The 16,846-nt window shown below is 41.3% G+C and overlaps 1 protein-coding gene across 1 annotated transcript in view; it reads left to right on the top strand.

Moving 5' to 3' along the window:
• The window catches only part of il1rapl2 (interleukin 1 receptor accessory protein-like 2), a 486,775-nt gene that overhangs the window by 431,338 nt on the left and 38,591 nt on the right, over positions 1-16,846 (top strand). Inside the window, exons 7-8 of the mRNA XM_034690578.1 lie at positions 6,211-6,343; positions 14,412-14,557. Of these exons, the coding sequence (XP_034546469.1) occupies positions 6,211-6,343; positions 14,412-14,557 (279 nt within the window). The remainder of the gene's footprint in view (positions 1-6,210; positions 6,344-14,411; positions 14,558-16,846) is intronic.

Genomic DNA, 16,846 nt, shown 5'->3' with positions numbered 1-16,846 from the left:
ATCCACCAGGTGTGAGTAATTCATGCACCAGAAGGACGTCACTTGAGACATCCACAATGCCAACTGTGGATCAGAGACCCACTAGTGGAAAACTTTCAAATTGTTACTGAAACTTCAAGAGGAATAGTTACTGGATTGGTGCAATGTAAAACTAATTAATATCTAATTACTTAATTTATAGTCAAATCATGTTAAAAAATGTGTGTATCAAAATTGATGCAGCAGGTATATAAGGTCATTTATTTGCAGACCTGTCAGTCATCATTTTATTAAATGTCATACTTTATTCATTCCTTAAAGCAACATGCCATCTTTTTATTATTTAAGAACATGTTTAATGACATAATGAGGTATATTTAGAGTATACATTGAGATATTTATAACGTATATTGTTTTTTTATTTATGTAACCTGCTGTATCATGATGATTGATGACTGGTTGAATGTTACGATAGCTCCTTAGTAAATAATGTCTTTTGCTCATTTAACTGCACTAAAAATTGAACAATTCAGGGGAGAAATATACAATAAATGTAGTTTTTTTTTTGTTGTGTAGCAGATACAAAATATGTATGACTTTGTTGTGCAATATGGGAAAAAATATAATTTCTAGGTTTGAAATTCTTTTGGGGAAAAATGTGAAGGAAACTCAAATGTAAGGTTAAAAATGTTGTTTTTACATGTTTTAGTTTGTTTAAAGCTCCTGTGAGGAGTTTTTGAGTGGTCATGAAATGGACTGAAATTAACAGTGATGCCTCTTTGTGACCTAGAAAAGCAAACAAGATTGTTAGAAAAGGTATTGATCATTTCTGTTTTGTTATTTTAAAGCCTGAAATCGCTGTGAGAGGGTAGGTGTCAGATGAGGTGATTGCAAACACGTCAAGAAAAAAACTTTTTCTGAAGTAAATTATTCTTAATGAGTGAAATAGTTGACTGTTAGTTGAAAGCAGGAGGAGATTACATAATTTACACATGTACAGGATAAAATAAGCAAGATCACTTAGTCCACAGGGTGGCACCAAAGTCAACACAAACAGAAAGTTCCTCACAGGAGCTTTAAAAAAGAAGAAACTTTATCATATATGATACAAATTAAAACTCATATGAAAATTGCTTTTTAATTTATTTATTTATCATTTGTCAGAAGGTTCAATAACCACTCCTTTTTAAAACAATTAGAATTTTCTGGCGATTATTTGATGGTTCAGGCTTTAGAGGGTTAAGTATGTTTAGATATAACGATAACCACCTGATTATAATAATTGTTTAGTTTTTGTTTACTTGGAACACGTAAACAAAAACATATTTATTACCAGTCTCTCTTACTGATCTGTCAGATTCTTGATTCTGATTGGTCCAAACCCCTTGACAACGGTTATTAACTTTCACTAACATGATCAACACCAGAGACAATCTGATCACACGTCATGTCAAATCAATCCACAGAAAAGAGTTCAGACACATTTAGCTTCTGCTTGTTAACACCATAGACCATAAGGTGAGGTAAAACCGTTAGCTTCCGTTAGCACCAAAACAATGTTGCTAAAACATTAGCTTTGGTTAGCATGCTAAATCAGCAGGCTACAGATGTTTTCATGTTGGATCCTGTCCATCAATCTGATGAAGGAGCAGAGCAGGTGAGAGAAACTTTAGGTTAGTGATCTCTACAAAGAAAGTTAAACCATGAGCGGTGGTGATGATAGCAGCAGGGTTCAAAGTTGTGACATTAGTTTCTTTTTAAAGGTGTGTGAACCACAGAGCTCAGAGAAGAAGGAGAGCTGAATGAGGACAGTTTCATGTTCAATCCACCGCAACAGGCAGAGAAGAATCCTTCAAGCAAATAGCCAAAATGTTATGAAAACTGTCCTATATTTTGCCCGGGATTCTGTGTTTTATTAACTTCTAGAATAATTATTTTATTATTATTTAGATTGTACCAGTATATCTTAAGAATACATACCTGTGTAGTAAAAATAAACAGTGTAACATCCTTTAAACACTGCAAATCACATCTTGACAACAGAATGTGGGTCAGCGATCAGTCAGCAGTCTGATCAAACCCGTCAACACAAACACGACAACAAGAACACCTCGTTCCTCTTCTTTTCTATAGAACAGAGATTTCAGGAGAGAAGCACAGTGATAGGTGATAGTTCTACAGCTGCACTGGTAATAAGATCATTTATACTGTTCTTTACAGGCTGCAGGAGACAGATGTTAATATCTGGATTACAGCAGTGAAAATCAACCAAGGGCTAAAGCACAGTCTGGACGGATGCTCACACTCAGCTGCTTCTCCATGCATGTTCCTGTTGTGAATGTCAGAGAAGCTACGTTACAGAGCTCAGACGAGTCCGTCAGGCTGAACTAAGACGAGTTTGACTCACGAGTCATGTGACTAGTGTTTACAAACAGGCGTGTGATTTGGCACATTCTCCTCGTATACTTCACGCCAAAGTAAGTAAGGTCTGAGTGTGATCACACTCTGCTGCAGGATGAGGTGATGATGCACAGACGTGAAAAAGCTCCCATCCATCAGAGCTGCTGATGACAACAACATATTAGAAACCTTTTAAAAGAAACATGCTGCAACAAAAACATGACTGAGCTCAGCTGTATTTTAGGAACACACACACACACACACACACACACACACACACACACACACACAGCCACGGTCACTCAAATCAAATTCAACCTACACATATCCTCATGCAAAACAGCTGCAAACAAAGTTGATGATTTTAATCACCATAACATGCTGAGAACACAAACACCCTCGGGGTGCCAATCAATTAATGAGAAGCATGAATAACCACACACACACTCACACACACACACATACACACACATACACACACATACACAGTCAAGCAAAAGCAATTTCCCTCTGATGAGAGGACTTTATAAGCAGTTCCACAGTTGATGTTCATCTCTTGGCCTCAAATAAATGATGAAAAAAAATATCCTTATATCTTTAACTTTTATTCAGAAACAGAGGTTAAATGAAACCAAACATGAAGTGATCACATGTCACATCCATGTGATGACAGTAGAAGAAACCTCACGAGTCGACTCACTACTGAAAGTGTTTCTCTCTGCTCCTCTTCATCAAAGAACCTGCTACAGTAAACGTCTCAGATTCAAATACTCCTGTTTGTCTGACAACAAGCAAACATGCTCACAACAGCATCCAGCGTTGGGTTTAGACTGTGCTGGTACAGTAGAGCTATCATTACCACGATACTGAGGTCTATCATAATTATCTGCTAATTGACTGCCTAACGAGGTAGCGCTCATTAGAATGCTCATTAATACCCCATCATCACCATTGATAGCTGTAATCACACAGTGGTGCTTTCAAGGTCTTACAGGAGGCTGTGTGAAAGCAAGTGTGGGTACTGTCTGTGTGTGCGTGTCTGTGTGTGTTTCTAGTATTGTCATTTTGTTCTGAAGCCACGTATTTGAAGTATTAAAAGTACACCGCTGTTTTATTTAGTTTCCCTAATACACAGTAAAAACGAACATCACCAGCTAATATAGCTCCCTCATTTTCCCATCAAACTGTTAAACTTTGACATAATCTTGGTTGAACATATTGTCTGGTGATAATCTATATATATCAATATAAATAGTTCTGGTTCCTTGGTGTATAGGTATCAGTATTGAAGATGCTCTAAAACTCACTGGACTCACTGGGTTGTTCTGGAGATCAATCAATCAATCATCAATCAATCTTTATTTGTATAGCCCCAAATCACATCAAACGTTATCTCAAGACGCTTTTACAAACATAGGAGGTCTAGACCACTCTATGTCAAATTATGAACAGAGACCCAACTTCAAGACAGGGTAAGACTCAGTCTGACCCCACCTTAATCCATCATGAGCATTGCACCTCACAGTATTTAGCTAGTTACAGTGGTGAGGAAAAACTTCCTTTTAACAGGCAGAAACCTCAGGCAGAACCAGACTCATGTTAGACAGCCATCATGCCTCGACTGAGTTGGGTCTGGAAAGACAGATAGAGGGGATTAAGAGAGAGAGGTGATAGTGATGAGACGAGTCGTAGTAGCTGTTGCCGCTGGAGTCCACTGATAAATAGAGCTGAGTGTCATCAGCATAACAATGAAAATTAATAGAGTGCTTCCTCATGATGTTACCTAGAGGAAGCATATATAAGGTGAAAAGAATTGGTCCTAGCACTGATCCTTGTGGAACTCCCTGACTAACCCTTGTCTGCACTGAGGACTTTTCATTAACATGAACAAATTGAGATCGATCTGTTAGGTACGATTTAAACCAAGCTAACACAGTCCCTGTAATGCCAATTAGTTGCTCTAATCTCTGTAACAGGATTTGATGGTCAATCGTATCGAATGCAGCGCTAAGATCTAATAAAACAAGTACGGAAAGAAGACCACTGTCTGAGATTGGTTGGAGCAGACTCTAAAGCCTGCACTCCTGCGTTGAATTAACGCCGTAGCCTTCCCCCCGCAGATCTGCATATCCCTTTTTCAATGCCGAAGCCTACGTATAGCCTGACGTACACCTCCTCCCAAAATGTAACTACAAGTTGAAATGATGCAGACTACAAGCCCTGTGATTGGTCTGCTTGACGGTATTGTATTTTCTGCATTTACAGCACTACCGGAATCGCCGTCCAACAGCCGTGCATTTAATCTCCTCTTACGTCTCCTCCTCTCTATTCTACCATGTTATCATTGCTGTATGATAAACACCAACATGTATCGGCTCTTAAGTAACATTATACATGCGTGATCTCTGGGAATAAACAGAAAACTTAGGGCTCCGGAAACAGGCAACGCCACTATCTGAGAGGCCACACTGCCCTCTAGTGGTAGGGTGCAGAGCGACGTGGACACATCGACGCACAAGGATGTGGAGCTCACGTTTGCGTCCACCACTGCTACGCAGGGTCATCACAGGAGTATAAACCAGGCTTAAAGAGCAGTGAGACCTCTGTGTTGTTTTTGTTATTTAACTACATTACCCAGAAGGCTTAGTGCTAGAGAGGGGGAGTATGGGAAAAGCCAGAGCCTCCGTAGTAAGGTTGATGTTATGAACCAGGAGCACATGAGTTGTCATGAAGTTGAGGTGCTCATAATGTTTAATAAAGCAAACCTAGAGCAAGAAGTCACCATGCCCGGTTTGTTCATCTTTAGCAACTAACAAACATAAAGACCTCTCGTCTACATGGACATTTACAACACTGGTGAGTGGAAGGATGCTTTTAAGAAGTTTGGTCCCAACTCTATTGGCTGGGCTCTATGGTGATGCAGGTGTTAGCACTTGTTGCCTCACGGCCTTTCTGTGTGGAGTTATGTCCTTCTCATGCTTCCTTCTGGGAACTCTGGCCTGCTCCGTCAGTCCAAAGACATGGTTGTTACATGAACTGGTCTCTCTAAATTGGCCGTAGATGTGAGTGTCAGTGTGTCTGTTTGTCTTCTCCCTGTGAGAGACTGAAACCTGCGCCTCTCACCCAATAGACTCCCTGGTGAACCCAAATGGAAGAAGTTAGATAATGGAGGACAACATGGCTCAAGGTTTTGTTTTTCAGAGCTCTCAAACGTGAGGACTCTTGAAGTGAGAACACTTTCTGTTTCCAGTTTAACACTTAAAGGAGGAGAACAATGAGGTAAAACACAACCACAGAAAACCTCAAGGTTAATTCATCCAAGGCGAACTTCAGTGACTAAATACATGTTTCAGGTTTCAGTCTCTGTCCCTTTAATGATTCTGTTTCAGCCTCTTCCTTAAAAGTTCCTTTAATCCTATTGTCACTTTTGCCAGGTCGATCCAGAGTCACTTCAATTCTCAGAGATTAACCATGAACGTATCTTCCTCTTCTTCATGGTCCGCCTGAAACTTCATCATACACCTTTTGAAACTGTGCTCTTTAAGGGCATGTGCTTGTGGATTGCAGGCGATCTAGGAAACATCTGTATATGTGTAAACTCTGTAGACTACAGAAGATAACCCTCCTCCTCCAACATTTTCTCTGAAGGAAATATGTAAAAACTGAGCTTGTGCACGAAACAACCGCCTGTCTTTTGTCGTAATGTCCCTGAACTTTTCATCCCCAGCATGTGTAATGCTTGTAATATTTCTCCTCTGCAGAGCTTTGCAAAAGCATTACTGTCTCCCTTTATGCTGTTGTATAGTTACCGTGGTGTGTTATGTGTTGCAGGTATGCCTCTCAGTCTGGATTGCAAGGCTTTCTTTGGCTACAGTGGAGAAAACAGAAGGCCCATTATCTACTGGATGAAGGGGGAGAAATTTGTTGAAGAGCTGGCGGGACACATAAAAGAAAGTGAAGTCAGGTAAATACACGTGCATCAAACCCATCACAGCCTCCTGAACAAAACAGGCTCAAGCAGGTGAACATAACTTTAACTGTTTCACTTCTTTTTAAACATTTCATAACCGTGATTTTAAAATGATCTGCAATAACTACCAAATGCTCTTTTTTCTAATGTTGCTCAGTTGCACAACACACTCCTCAATCTCACATGTAAAGAGAAAATATCAAAAACAGACCTCACGAGCTGCAGAGTTCAGGGGAAAGAGGGATAGGTTATTAAAGAAAATAACTCTGTCCTGCAAAATGAAATAACACACAGAAAGTTCTGATCAGACAGACAGCAGCAGAGCATGAGTGGCATCCATAGTCTCTTCCTGAGCGCTGTTTTGAAGCCAATCGTCGGTGGGAGCCATATTGGAAATGCGTAACTCAACCAAACTTAGTGTGAGGTAAAGAGGTGGAGTTTGAGCCTCCTAGCCAACATCTATGTGTTCCTGCCTGTCAGTCAAGTCAGTCATGTCCTTATTTGGACAACACTCATAGTCTTAATATCTTCTGAACTGTCGTGTCAGAAATAAATTTCCCCCCGTACAGTGTGTGCTGATAGAGAAATGAGCTACATAGAGCCAAGCCGTTTTTTGAACCAGGCTGTAAACATGTTTATTTCTGCTGATAAGATCATCTTCTTTGAATGGGTGTGTATGTGGTTTCCGGTGTTTCTGCAGCCAGCCTCTAGTGGATGTTCGATGAATTGCAGTTTATGACACTTCTGCATGGGCTTCATATTTTGCCGCTTGGACAACACACACACAAAGTTCTGCTCCGACAGACAGTGGCAGAGCATGAGTGGCATCCAATAATGGGCCTGATCTACTAAGATCCCAAATAACGAGTGCTAATTTGCGTGTGCAAATAATAATTTTGCACGTGTTATTTCTGGTCTTGTTGCGGGTGATCTACTAAGACTGCGTGTGCAAATGATAACGAGTGCAAAAGTGGTGTGGACCGCCCTATTTTAATGAGGATTTTGCGTGTGCTATCGGCTGTCACCATGGAGAGTTTGAGAGGACAGAGTGGCCTTAAGCGATAAATGAAGTTTGAAGCCATGGAGTTGGAGGTTTTAGTGGAGGAGGGAAATAAACACATCAGTGAACTCCAGCAGAGACATCTCAGCGTTAGAAACTTGATTTGGGAGGCCATCTGTGAAAAGGTGAATGATGTGATAAAAAAAAACAGAAGATCTGCCAATGAAATAAACGCATCTACTCTTCTCCAAAATGCAATCAGTGTTTTGATGGAGTTTAGAGAGCGATTTGATGAGGCTTAGTCTGCCACTCTTGCTCTAGAAAAGTTAGGCATCACTTGGATGAAGACAGTCGCCTCACTGTCCCAGGGAGCAACTTTCGGGTGAACGTTTTCAATGCCTGATATCATCATCCAGCAACTGTCCCAAAGATTCACCAGCTTAAATGGAACTGGGAACATGTTTGAGTCAATTCACCCCAACACACTGCTGCAAGCACGAGATGAGGAGTTACGCAGAGCTGCCTGGCGCAGCTCAGTGAGCGCTCATTCTCCAAGTTAAAACTAACTAAAAACCCCTTGATGAGCACGATGGGACAGAATAGACTGAGTGGACATGTCATGTTATCTATTGAGAATGACAGATCAAAGAAAATGGACATAGAGTGCATCGTGGACAAGTCCGCGGAGCTTAAGGCTCGTCCAAACAGTGGTGAGTAGGCCGAGTACTTCATATTGATTTTTTGTTTGTATGTGAACATGTGGGCCGCTGTGCCAATTTGACTAAACTTTATATCTGTTGATACAGTGACCTACTGTGCTCTCATTATATGAAAAAGTTAAAGTGGGTGTCAGAATGATGCGGTCGCTATCCGTGGTGCTGAACTGCTTTGAATTTGTGTTGTTTTATTATTATTATTTTGTTCTCTTGGTTTGATTGACTAAAACATTTAGTAATGCTTGTAAGCCCAGCTGTTGCGGGCATGTTGTAAAGCGATGTTATGATGAGCTTTACAGTGACCGCAGCAATGTGTGCGTAACGCTGTGCCAGTTTGCACCTGCCTTTCAAACGTGCTAAATATAGACGCAAATACAGCGCGCGCTATCTGCTTCAGGTTTGATAAATCACATTGCGTGTGCTAAATGATTACATTTGCATCTCCTCCTCCCAGTATTTTGCGCGTTCTGATGATCTACATGTATTCTGCATATTCATGAAGGCAAACACGCTAAATGATTTGCGAGTGCTATTTTTCTCATTTGACAGACGCAATCCTCTGTGCTCCCGGTTAGTAAATCTACTTTGCGCGCGCTATATAAGTTTGCACGTGTTTTTATACACGCAAACCCTTAGTAGATCGGGCCCAATGTGTGCACAGAGCTACCAAAGGGTATAAAATGTAGACAATATTAAATAGCAAAACAATGCAAAATGCAGCAAACCAGTGTCAAGCTACACATCAGTTAATGCTTGGAAAGATATAAAGTTACTATACACACAAGGAACTTCCCTGAAACAAAAACACTTTATCCCACATTTAAAGAGCGACAGATACAAGGTATCAAAGCAGCAAGTCAAGTCAAGCTACTCAACAACACATGGAGAGGACACTGAGAATAACTGCTCTGGTGAAGATAGCTTCAAATGGACAAGAGGTGCGTTACTTTAAACATGGTTGACTCAAACGATTGTGGATCGTAAAGGAACGTCAAGTGTTCATAATGATAAAGGAGATCATGTTGGAAGGGGTGCATGGTGGTGCAGTGGGTAGCGCTGTTGCCTCCTAGCTAGTGGGTTCCTGGTTCCAGTCCCTGGTGGGGTAGGTGCCCGTCTGTGTGGAGTTTGCATGTTCTCCCTGTGCATGTGTGGGTTCTCTCTGGGTACTCCGGCTTCCTCCCATGCCCATGCTCACCAGGTTACCAGGTGTTCCCTGCCTTCCGCCCGAAGTCAGCTGGGATTGGCTCCCACCTCCCGTGACCCCAAACGGGATAAGTGGTCAAGATAATGGATGGATGGATCGTGGTGGAAGCGATGAAGCTCCTTTCCTTGTTGTTTGGAGAGCTCTTATCATGGCCGTCACTAAAACACATCTGAATCATTTCACTCTGGTAGAAACTTTCCTATCCACTTAAGGACTAACAGACTAACCCAGACCATGTTACACCTCTACACCCATAAACATTTATAATGGAGACTTAGTTAAGACATTGGGCATTGAAATGTTACAAATGATCGCTTCGAGGCTTATCTGATCATGCTGCAGAAAGGCTGAATATATTTTCTAATTTAATGGAGATCCAGAAACATAAACTGAAACTTTACAAGAAGCACAGGCACGCTCTCCTGGCACATGGACAGAAATGGATTTCATGTATTGACCACCTGGAACAAACATGCAGCACGGTGTGTTTGGTGTTCGTCTTTGCTGAAACGACTTTGCCTCCTCAGGGTTTTGAAACGTCTTTGGGGACGGGTTGAAATGAATGAGGTGTAAAGGATTAGAGCAAATACATCTGAGTTCATTTGAAAACTCAGCTTGTGAGTTTCATTCTGCTTCTGAGCTTATTAATCAGTGAGTTTGATAGATAATTTAAGGCTCTTAGCTCCTCCTGTTGGAAGATCAGAAAGAAAAAACTCTGCTCTGTGGGTGTACAATACATCTCTGAAAAACAGCATTACACACAAAAGGAAGAAAGCATTGAGATTAGATTATCTTGGCTCTTTCCGTCAGTTCTACTGGTTGTTTGAGTTTGTGTCAACATGACAACATTGAGAAACAAAGAAGGTGTAGACAAGGAGAGCACATATCTGCCTGAGACCGAGTGTAAGAACATGAAACTAACCCTGTCTCCTGTTTTAAATGAACCTGTCTGATGAGATCTCTGTTATTCTGCCTGGCCCTGTGGAAACCTCTGATTCAATCACACAGCTGCTCTTAATTCAACACTCACAGCTCAGCAGCAGACAGACTCCTGCTGAGGTGAGCATTAGTCCATCCACGTCCAGAGTCTGCCTCCCAGCCTGCTGCTCCGGTCTGTTAGCACAGGCTCAGCTCCACCATGCCCGGACATGATCCGCTCTCGTCACCCTGCAGTATGTCAGACTACTGTTGACACTCCCACCTTGTTATTAACTGAGAGATCGCCTGACTGATATAATGATACCGATGATGAAAAAAACAACTTGAATTCCTCCTGTCTCAAAGACAGGAGTTTTGAGACAGGAGGAATTCAAGTTGTTTTTTTTAAGTCAAACACTTTAAAATAATCTCCAGTAAAATTCATGGTTAGGTCAAGATAAACACATTCATAGTAGCATAATAATTTCATCATATCTCCTCATTGTCAGTGGTGCTGAGAAGCTTCTTTACTTTTTTCTCCCATTATCAACACCATCCACTCCTCATTGGAGGTAAAATATTCTTTTCTTTTGAATATTTCCTCCGCAGGTCTTCTGTCCTTTGAGGACTTTAGTATTTAAGTGGCATGCTGTTTCCTCATTAAATGATCAGTGGTCTTGAGCTGAGTAACAGGGACGTTATTTCCAGAATGTCAATGTCATCCCCAGACAGGAACCTCTTTAAAGTTCCCAAATTTAAAAACTAAGGGTGAGCGAGCGTTTGCAGTTCATGCTCTGAGACTGTGGAGGGACCTTGCTGAGGATCTCTAGCATGCTTCATCACTATCTTCTTTTAAATCACGTCTTCAGGATGCTTTTCAATCAACCAAAGAATAAAGTGTTTCTATGATCAGTACAGCGGTGTTAGATTAAGGCATGATAAGTTAGCTGTTACTGAACCTCACTCAAAACCCAAATAAATTCCTGTTACGTTGTACATGGTTTTTACTAGATAAACCTGATGTTTCATGATGTTTTAGAACATTTTAAAGAGATTCAATTAGATCACATTGTGTCGGTCTCACTAGCTGCTGAGCTAGCTACCCAACCAGCTAAACATTGAAAGAAACTCCAGGAAAAAGTTGATGCTTTTGATGCGTTTATTGAAGTTTTTCTTCCTTTCTTATGAAACTGAAAATACAAGAATTACCTTGTTAATTCAAACAAAAAAGCAGTGGACTATACATGCTGTTATATACACTGCTCAAAAAAATAAAGGGAACACTTAAACAACCCATCCTAGATCACGATTAATGAAATATTCCAGTTTAAAATCTTTATTCATTACAAAGTGGAAAGTGCTGAGAACCAAATAACATAAAAATGATCAATGGAAATCAAAAGCATTAACCCATGGAGGTCTGGATTCAGAATTATACTCAAAATCAAAGTGGAAAAAAAATTCTCAGTATTGTGTATGGCCTCCATGTGACTGTATACACTCCCTACAATGTCTGGGCATGCTCCTAATGAGACGACGGATGTTCTCCTGAGGGATCTCCTCCCAGACCTGGATCAGAGCATCAATCTTAAAGGTCTGTGGTGTGACGTGGCATTGGTGGATGGACGAGACATGATGTCCCAGAGGTGCTCTATTGGATTCAGGTCTGGGGAACGGGCAGGCCAGTCCACTGCTGACACACTCCAGCCACATGAGGTCGGGCATTGTCATGCATCAGAAGGAACCCAGGACCCACTGCACCAGCAGGTCTTACAATGGGTCTGAGGATCTCATCCCGGTACCTAATGGCAGTCAGGGTACCTCTGGCTAGCACATGGAGGTCTGTGCGACCATCCAAGGATATGCCTCCCAAAACCATCACTGACCCACCGCCAAACCGGTCATGCTGAAGGATGTTGCAGGCAGCAGAACGTTCTCCAAGGCATCTCCAGACTCTGTCATGTCTGTCACATGTGCTCAGTGTGAACCTGCTCTCTGGTCATTTTGTAGGGCTCTGGCAGTGCTCCTCCTGTTCCTCCTTGCACAAACGAGCAGATAGCGGTCCTGCTGCTGGGTTGTTGTCCTCCTACGGCCCCCTCCATGTCTCCTGGTGTACTGGCCTGTCTCCTGGTATCTCCTCCATGCTCTTGACACTGTGCTGGGAGACACAGCAAACCTTCTTGCCACAGCGTGCATTGATGTGCCACCGTGGATGAGCTGCACTACCTGAGCAACTTCTGTGGGTTGCAGACACCGCCACATGCTACCTCTAGTGGGTACTGGTAAAATGCAAATGTGACCAAAAATCAGACAGAAAGGATGAGGACAGGGAAATGGTCTGTGGCCTCCACCTGCAGAACCATTCCTTTATAGGGGTTGTCTTGCTAATTGCCTCTCATTTCCACTTGTTGTCTGTTCCATTTGTACAACAGCAGGTGAAATTGATTCACAATCAGTGTTGCTTCCTAACTGGACAGGTTGATATTACAGAAGTGTGATTGATTTGGAGTTACATTGTAATTTTTAAGTGTTCCCTTTTATTTTTTTGAGCAGAGTAGTTACATAGCCATGCATTTACAAAGAATAACGAAACAATCGTTAGCTTAGCGATTAGCTGTTATCGCTAAATTAACAAAAACAGCATGTACATGAACACAGATACAAATAACACTGTGGCTCATTGTTTGCACATCCAAAACAAAAACACACTCACAGACATTGCGTTAGCCTGGAGGGATAAACCAAAACATGAGCTGCGAACAAGCGGCACCCTCCGGTCTGAAAATATGAAGCCAATGAGGAAGTGTTAAAAACTGCAATTCATCGAGGATCCGCTTGAGGCTGGCTCTGGAAGTATCAGAAACCACAAACACACCCATTCAAAAAAGCCGATCTTTACAGCAGAAATAAACATGTTTACAGCCTGGAACAAAAAACAAGTGTAGTCTGGATAGCTAATTTCTTGAACGGCTCACACTGTACGGGGGTGAATTTTTTTCTAACGCAGCAATTTCAAAGATATTAAGATTACAAGTCTTCCAATGAGAGGCACAGCTGACTTGATTGACAGGCAGGAACACTGTAGCTGTTGGCTAGGAGGCTCAAAGCCCGCCTCTTTACCTCACAATCGCTCGACAGCAGCAATATGGCTCCCGCCGACGATTGGCTTCAAAACAACGCTTCAGAAACAGATGGGTGATGTCACGGATACTATGTCCATTATTTATACAGTCTATAGCTGTGAAGCACTACTGTAATCTGCTACCTGACATGCAGTCTACTCGTTTTGCATCATGAGTAACAAGGCAGATAAATACAATGAAATGAAAAAACACACCACAAGGCGTCACTGTAATACAACAAATAAAGCAGATGTCCCAAAACAACACCATGAGGGGCACAACACACATGGACCATTTCATCATCCTCATGATGAAGTGGTCTCTATCCCACCTCCGTCAGAAACAGAGGCTTTACAGGTTTCATCAAATAAGAACAATATTACATTTTGCATTTTTCTCTTTGCATGTTTTGGTCTCTGGATCCATTTTATCATTTCACGTTTTGAGACTTTTTTTTAACATTTTAAATGATTAAAACACTCTATATAAATATATTTAATTCAACGACTGATTGGGACAAAGAGTGAGGGACTTCCTCACCTCTGATGACACCGGATCACTTAGCTGACTCATCTGGATTTGCAGCGTCAGCACAGTTCCCCTGATCTCACTGGATATGGACACACCTGACCTCAGATCAGGCTTAAGGGTGCATGTTATGACTCAAACATCAGTTCCCCATCCTCCACCTCCCTGCAGGCTTTTTCTGGAGTATGACCTCACCGTAAGGGGGATTGCTTTTCCCAGCTGTTGTCCATGTTTTCTAAACATGCAGCCTTGCTCCCTTTTTCATCTGCTTTATGTTCCTACAGCTCTTCTCCTCCATTGTCCACATTAATTCTAAAATTCTTCTTACAGCATTTTATGGAGTAACTTAAAATATATGCATCATGAGGTCTCTTCAAAATAAAGCGCTTACTTCTCTCTGTGTTCCGTCGTTCCTCTTTCTTCCTCTGTTTCATGTGTGAGGGAGTAACCAGATCAATATTTCATAGTTTCATGTGTAAATGTTCTCTTTTCCTGTCTCTAAGTTTTTCATTTCCTGAAAGAGAGATGGTCCCTCTGACTCGGGCTGTTGTATTCTCTTTGTGTGTTTGTCTAGGATTCTGAGGGAGCATTTAGGGGAGAAGGAGGTGCAGCTGTCCTTAATTTTTGATGCCGTTGAGGAGTCTGACCTGGCAAACTACACCTGTTATGTGGAGAACCACATAGGAAAACGCAGCGGGAGTGCTATACTGCAGAAGAAAGGTAGAACTCTTGCTCTTTACCATTTCCTCCATTCATCAATTTTAACCAGTTTCAGAATCAAACCAGAGGAAACCTGTCTTCATATTTTCATCTCATTCTGTTGCTTGTCTTTGAATGAAAAAACACATCTTTCAAGGTAATTGGTCATCAAATAAACAGCAGCGGTGGGTGCAAATGTGTCATTAATTCTGTGGTAATGGAAACCAACATAATCAACAACATAATCATGACACGGTCAGCAGTAAAGTGAAAAGCTATTTATAATAAAGTGCTGTAGGAGGAAGGACGAGAAACGCTTGACACAGCCCAGGAAGGACTCCTGTGGCAAAGAACTGCAGTTCCTCTAGTGTCCACTTGAGGCTTAGAAGATAAGGAATCCCCATTAACGCTCAAAACTGATCAAACAAAGACATGGTTTTGGTCTGAATAGCTCATATCATTAATCATTAACTTCATACACCATCCAAGATTTCCAAAAAGAATGACAAATTTTAACTTGTCTGACCACAGGACAGTTTTCCACTTCCCCTCAGTCCATCTTAAACGGGCTCAGGTCCAGAGAATCTAAAGTGGTTCTGGATCATGTATATACATGGTTTCCTCTTTGCATGGTTCAGTTTCAACCTGCATTTGTTTATGCAGTGATGAACTGTGTTCACAGACAATGGTTTCTGGAAGTGATTTTAAGGCCATGCAGTAATTTTCACTACAGTCATGTCTGTTTTTAATGCAGTGACTTCCACTACAGAGTCATGTCTGTTTTTAATGCAGTGACTTCCACTACAGAGTCATGTTTGTTTTTAATTCAGTGACTTCCACTACAGAGTCATGTCTGTTTTTAATGCAGTGACTTCCACTACAGAGTCATGTCTGTTTTTAATGCAGTGACTTCCACTACAGAGTCATGTCTGTTTTTAATGCAGTGACTTCCACTACAGAGTCATGTCTGTTTTTAATGCAGTGACTTCCACTACAGAGTCATGTTTGTTTTTAATTCAGTGACTTCCACTACAGAGTCATGTCTGTTTTTAATGCAGTGACTTCCACTACAGAGTCATGTCTGTTTTTAATGCAGTGACTTCCACTACAGAGTCATGTCTGTGTTTAATGCAGTGACTTCCACTACAGAGTCATGTCTGTTTTAATGCAGTGACTTCCACTACAGAGTCATGTCTGTTTTAATGCAGTGACTTCCACTACAGAGTCATGTCTGTGTTTAATGCAGTGACTTCCACTACAGAGTCATGTCTGTTTTAATGCAGTGACTTCCACTACAGAGTCATGTCTGTTTTTAATGCAGTGACTTCCACTACAGAGTCATGTCTGTTTTTAATGCAGTGACTTCCACTACAGAGTCATGTCTGTGCTTAATGCAGTGACTTCCACTACAGAGTCATGTCTGTTTTAATGCAGTGACTTCCACTACAGAGTCATGTCTGTTTTAATGCAGTGACTTCCACTACAGAGTCATGTCTGTTTTAATGCAGTGACTTCGACTCGGAGTCATGTCTGTTTTAATGCAGTGACTTCCACTACAGAGTCATGTCTGTTTTTAATGCAGTGACTTCCACTAAAGAGTCATGTCTGTTTTTAATGCAGTGACTTCCACTAAAGAGTCATGTCTGTGTTTAATGCAGTGACTTCCACTACAGAGTCATGTCTGTGTTTAATGCAGTGATCTTCACTACAGAGTCATGTCTGTGTTTAATGCAGTGACTTCCACTACAGAGTCATGTCTGTTTTTAATGCAGTGACTTCCACTACAGAGTCATGTCTGTTTTTAATGCAGTGATTTCCACTACAGAGTCATGTTTGTTTTTAATGCAGTGACTTCCACTACAGATTCATGTCTGTTTTTAATGCAGTGATCTTCACTACAGAGTCATGTCTGTGTTTAATGCAGTGACTTCCACTACAGAGTCATGTCTGTTTTTAATGCAGTGACTTCCACTACAGAGTCATGTCTGTTTTTAATGCAGTGATTTCCACTACAGAGTCATGTTTGTTTTTAATGCAGTGACTTCCACTACAGAGTCATGTCTGTTTTTAATGCAGTGACTTCCACTACAGAGTCATGTCTGTGTTTAATGCAGTGACTTCCACTACAGAGTCATGTCTGTGTTTAATGCAGTGACTAAAAATCATCATATAACATGTCAGACTGTATTCCTCACAAGAATCACCCACAGACGAAATGTATGATGGACAGAAGAGGCTTCGACATGTTCTGGAGTCAAAGCTTGCACAGTGCAGGTTCTACTTTCTGAACATATGTCTGCATTAGCTTTA

The sequence above is a fragment of the Notolabrus celidotus genome, chromosome 8, assembly GCF_009762535.1.
Source record: "Notolabrus celidotus isolate fNotCel1 chromosome 8, fNotCel1.pri, whole genome shotgun sequence".
Lineage (NCBI taxonomy): Eukaryota > Metazoa > Chordata > Actinopteri > Labriformes > Labridae > Notolabrus > Notolabrus celidotus.
This window is presented reverse-complemented; position numbering and strand designations above follow the sequence as displayed.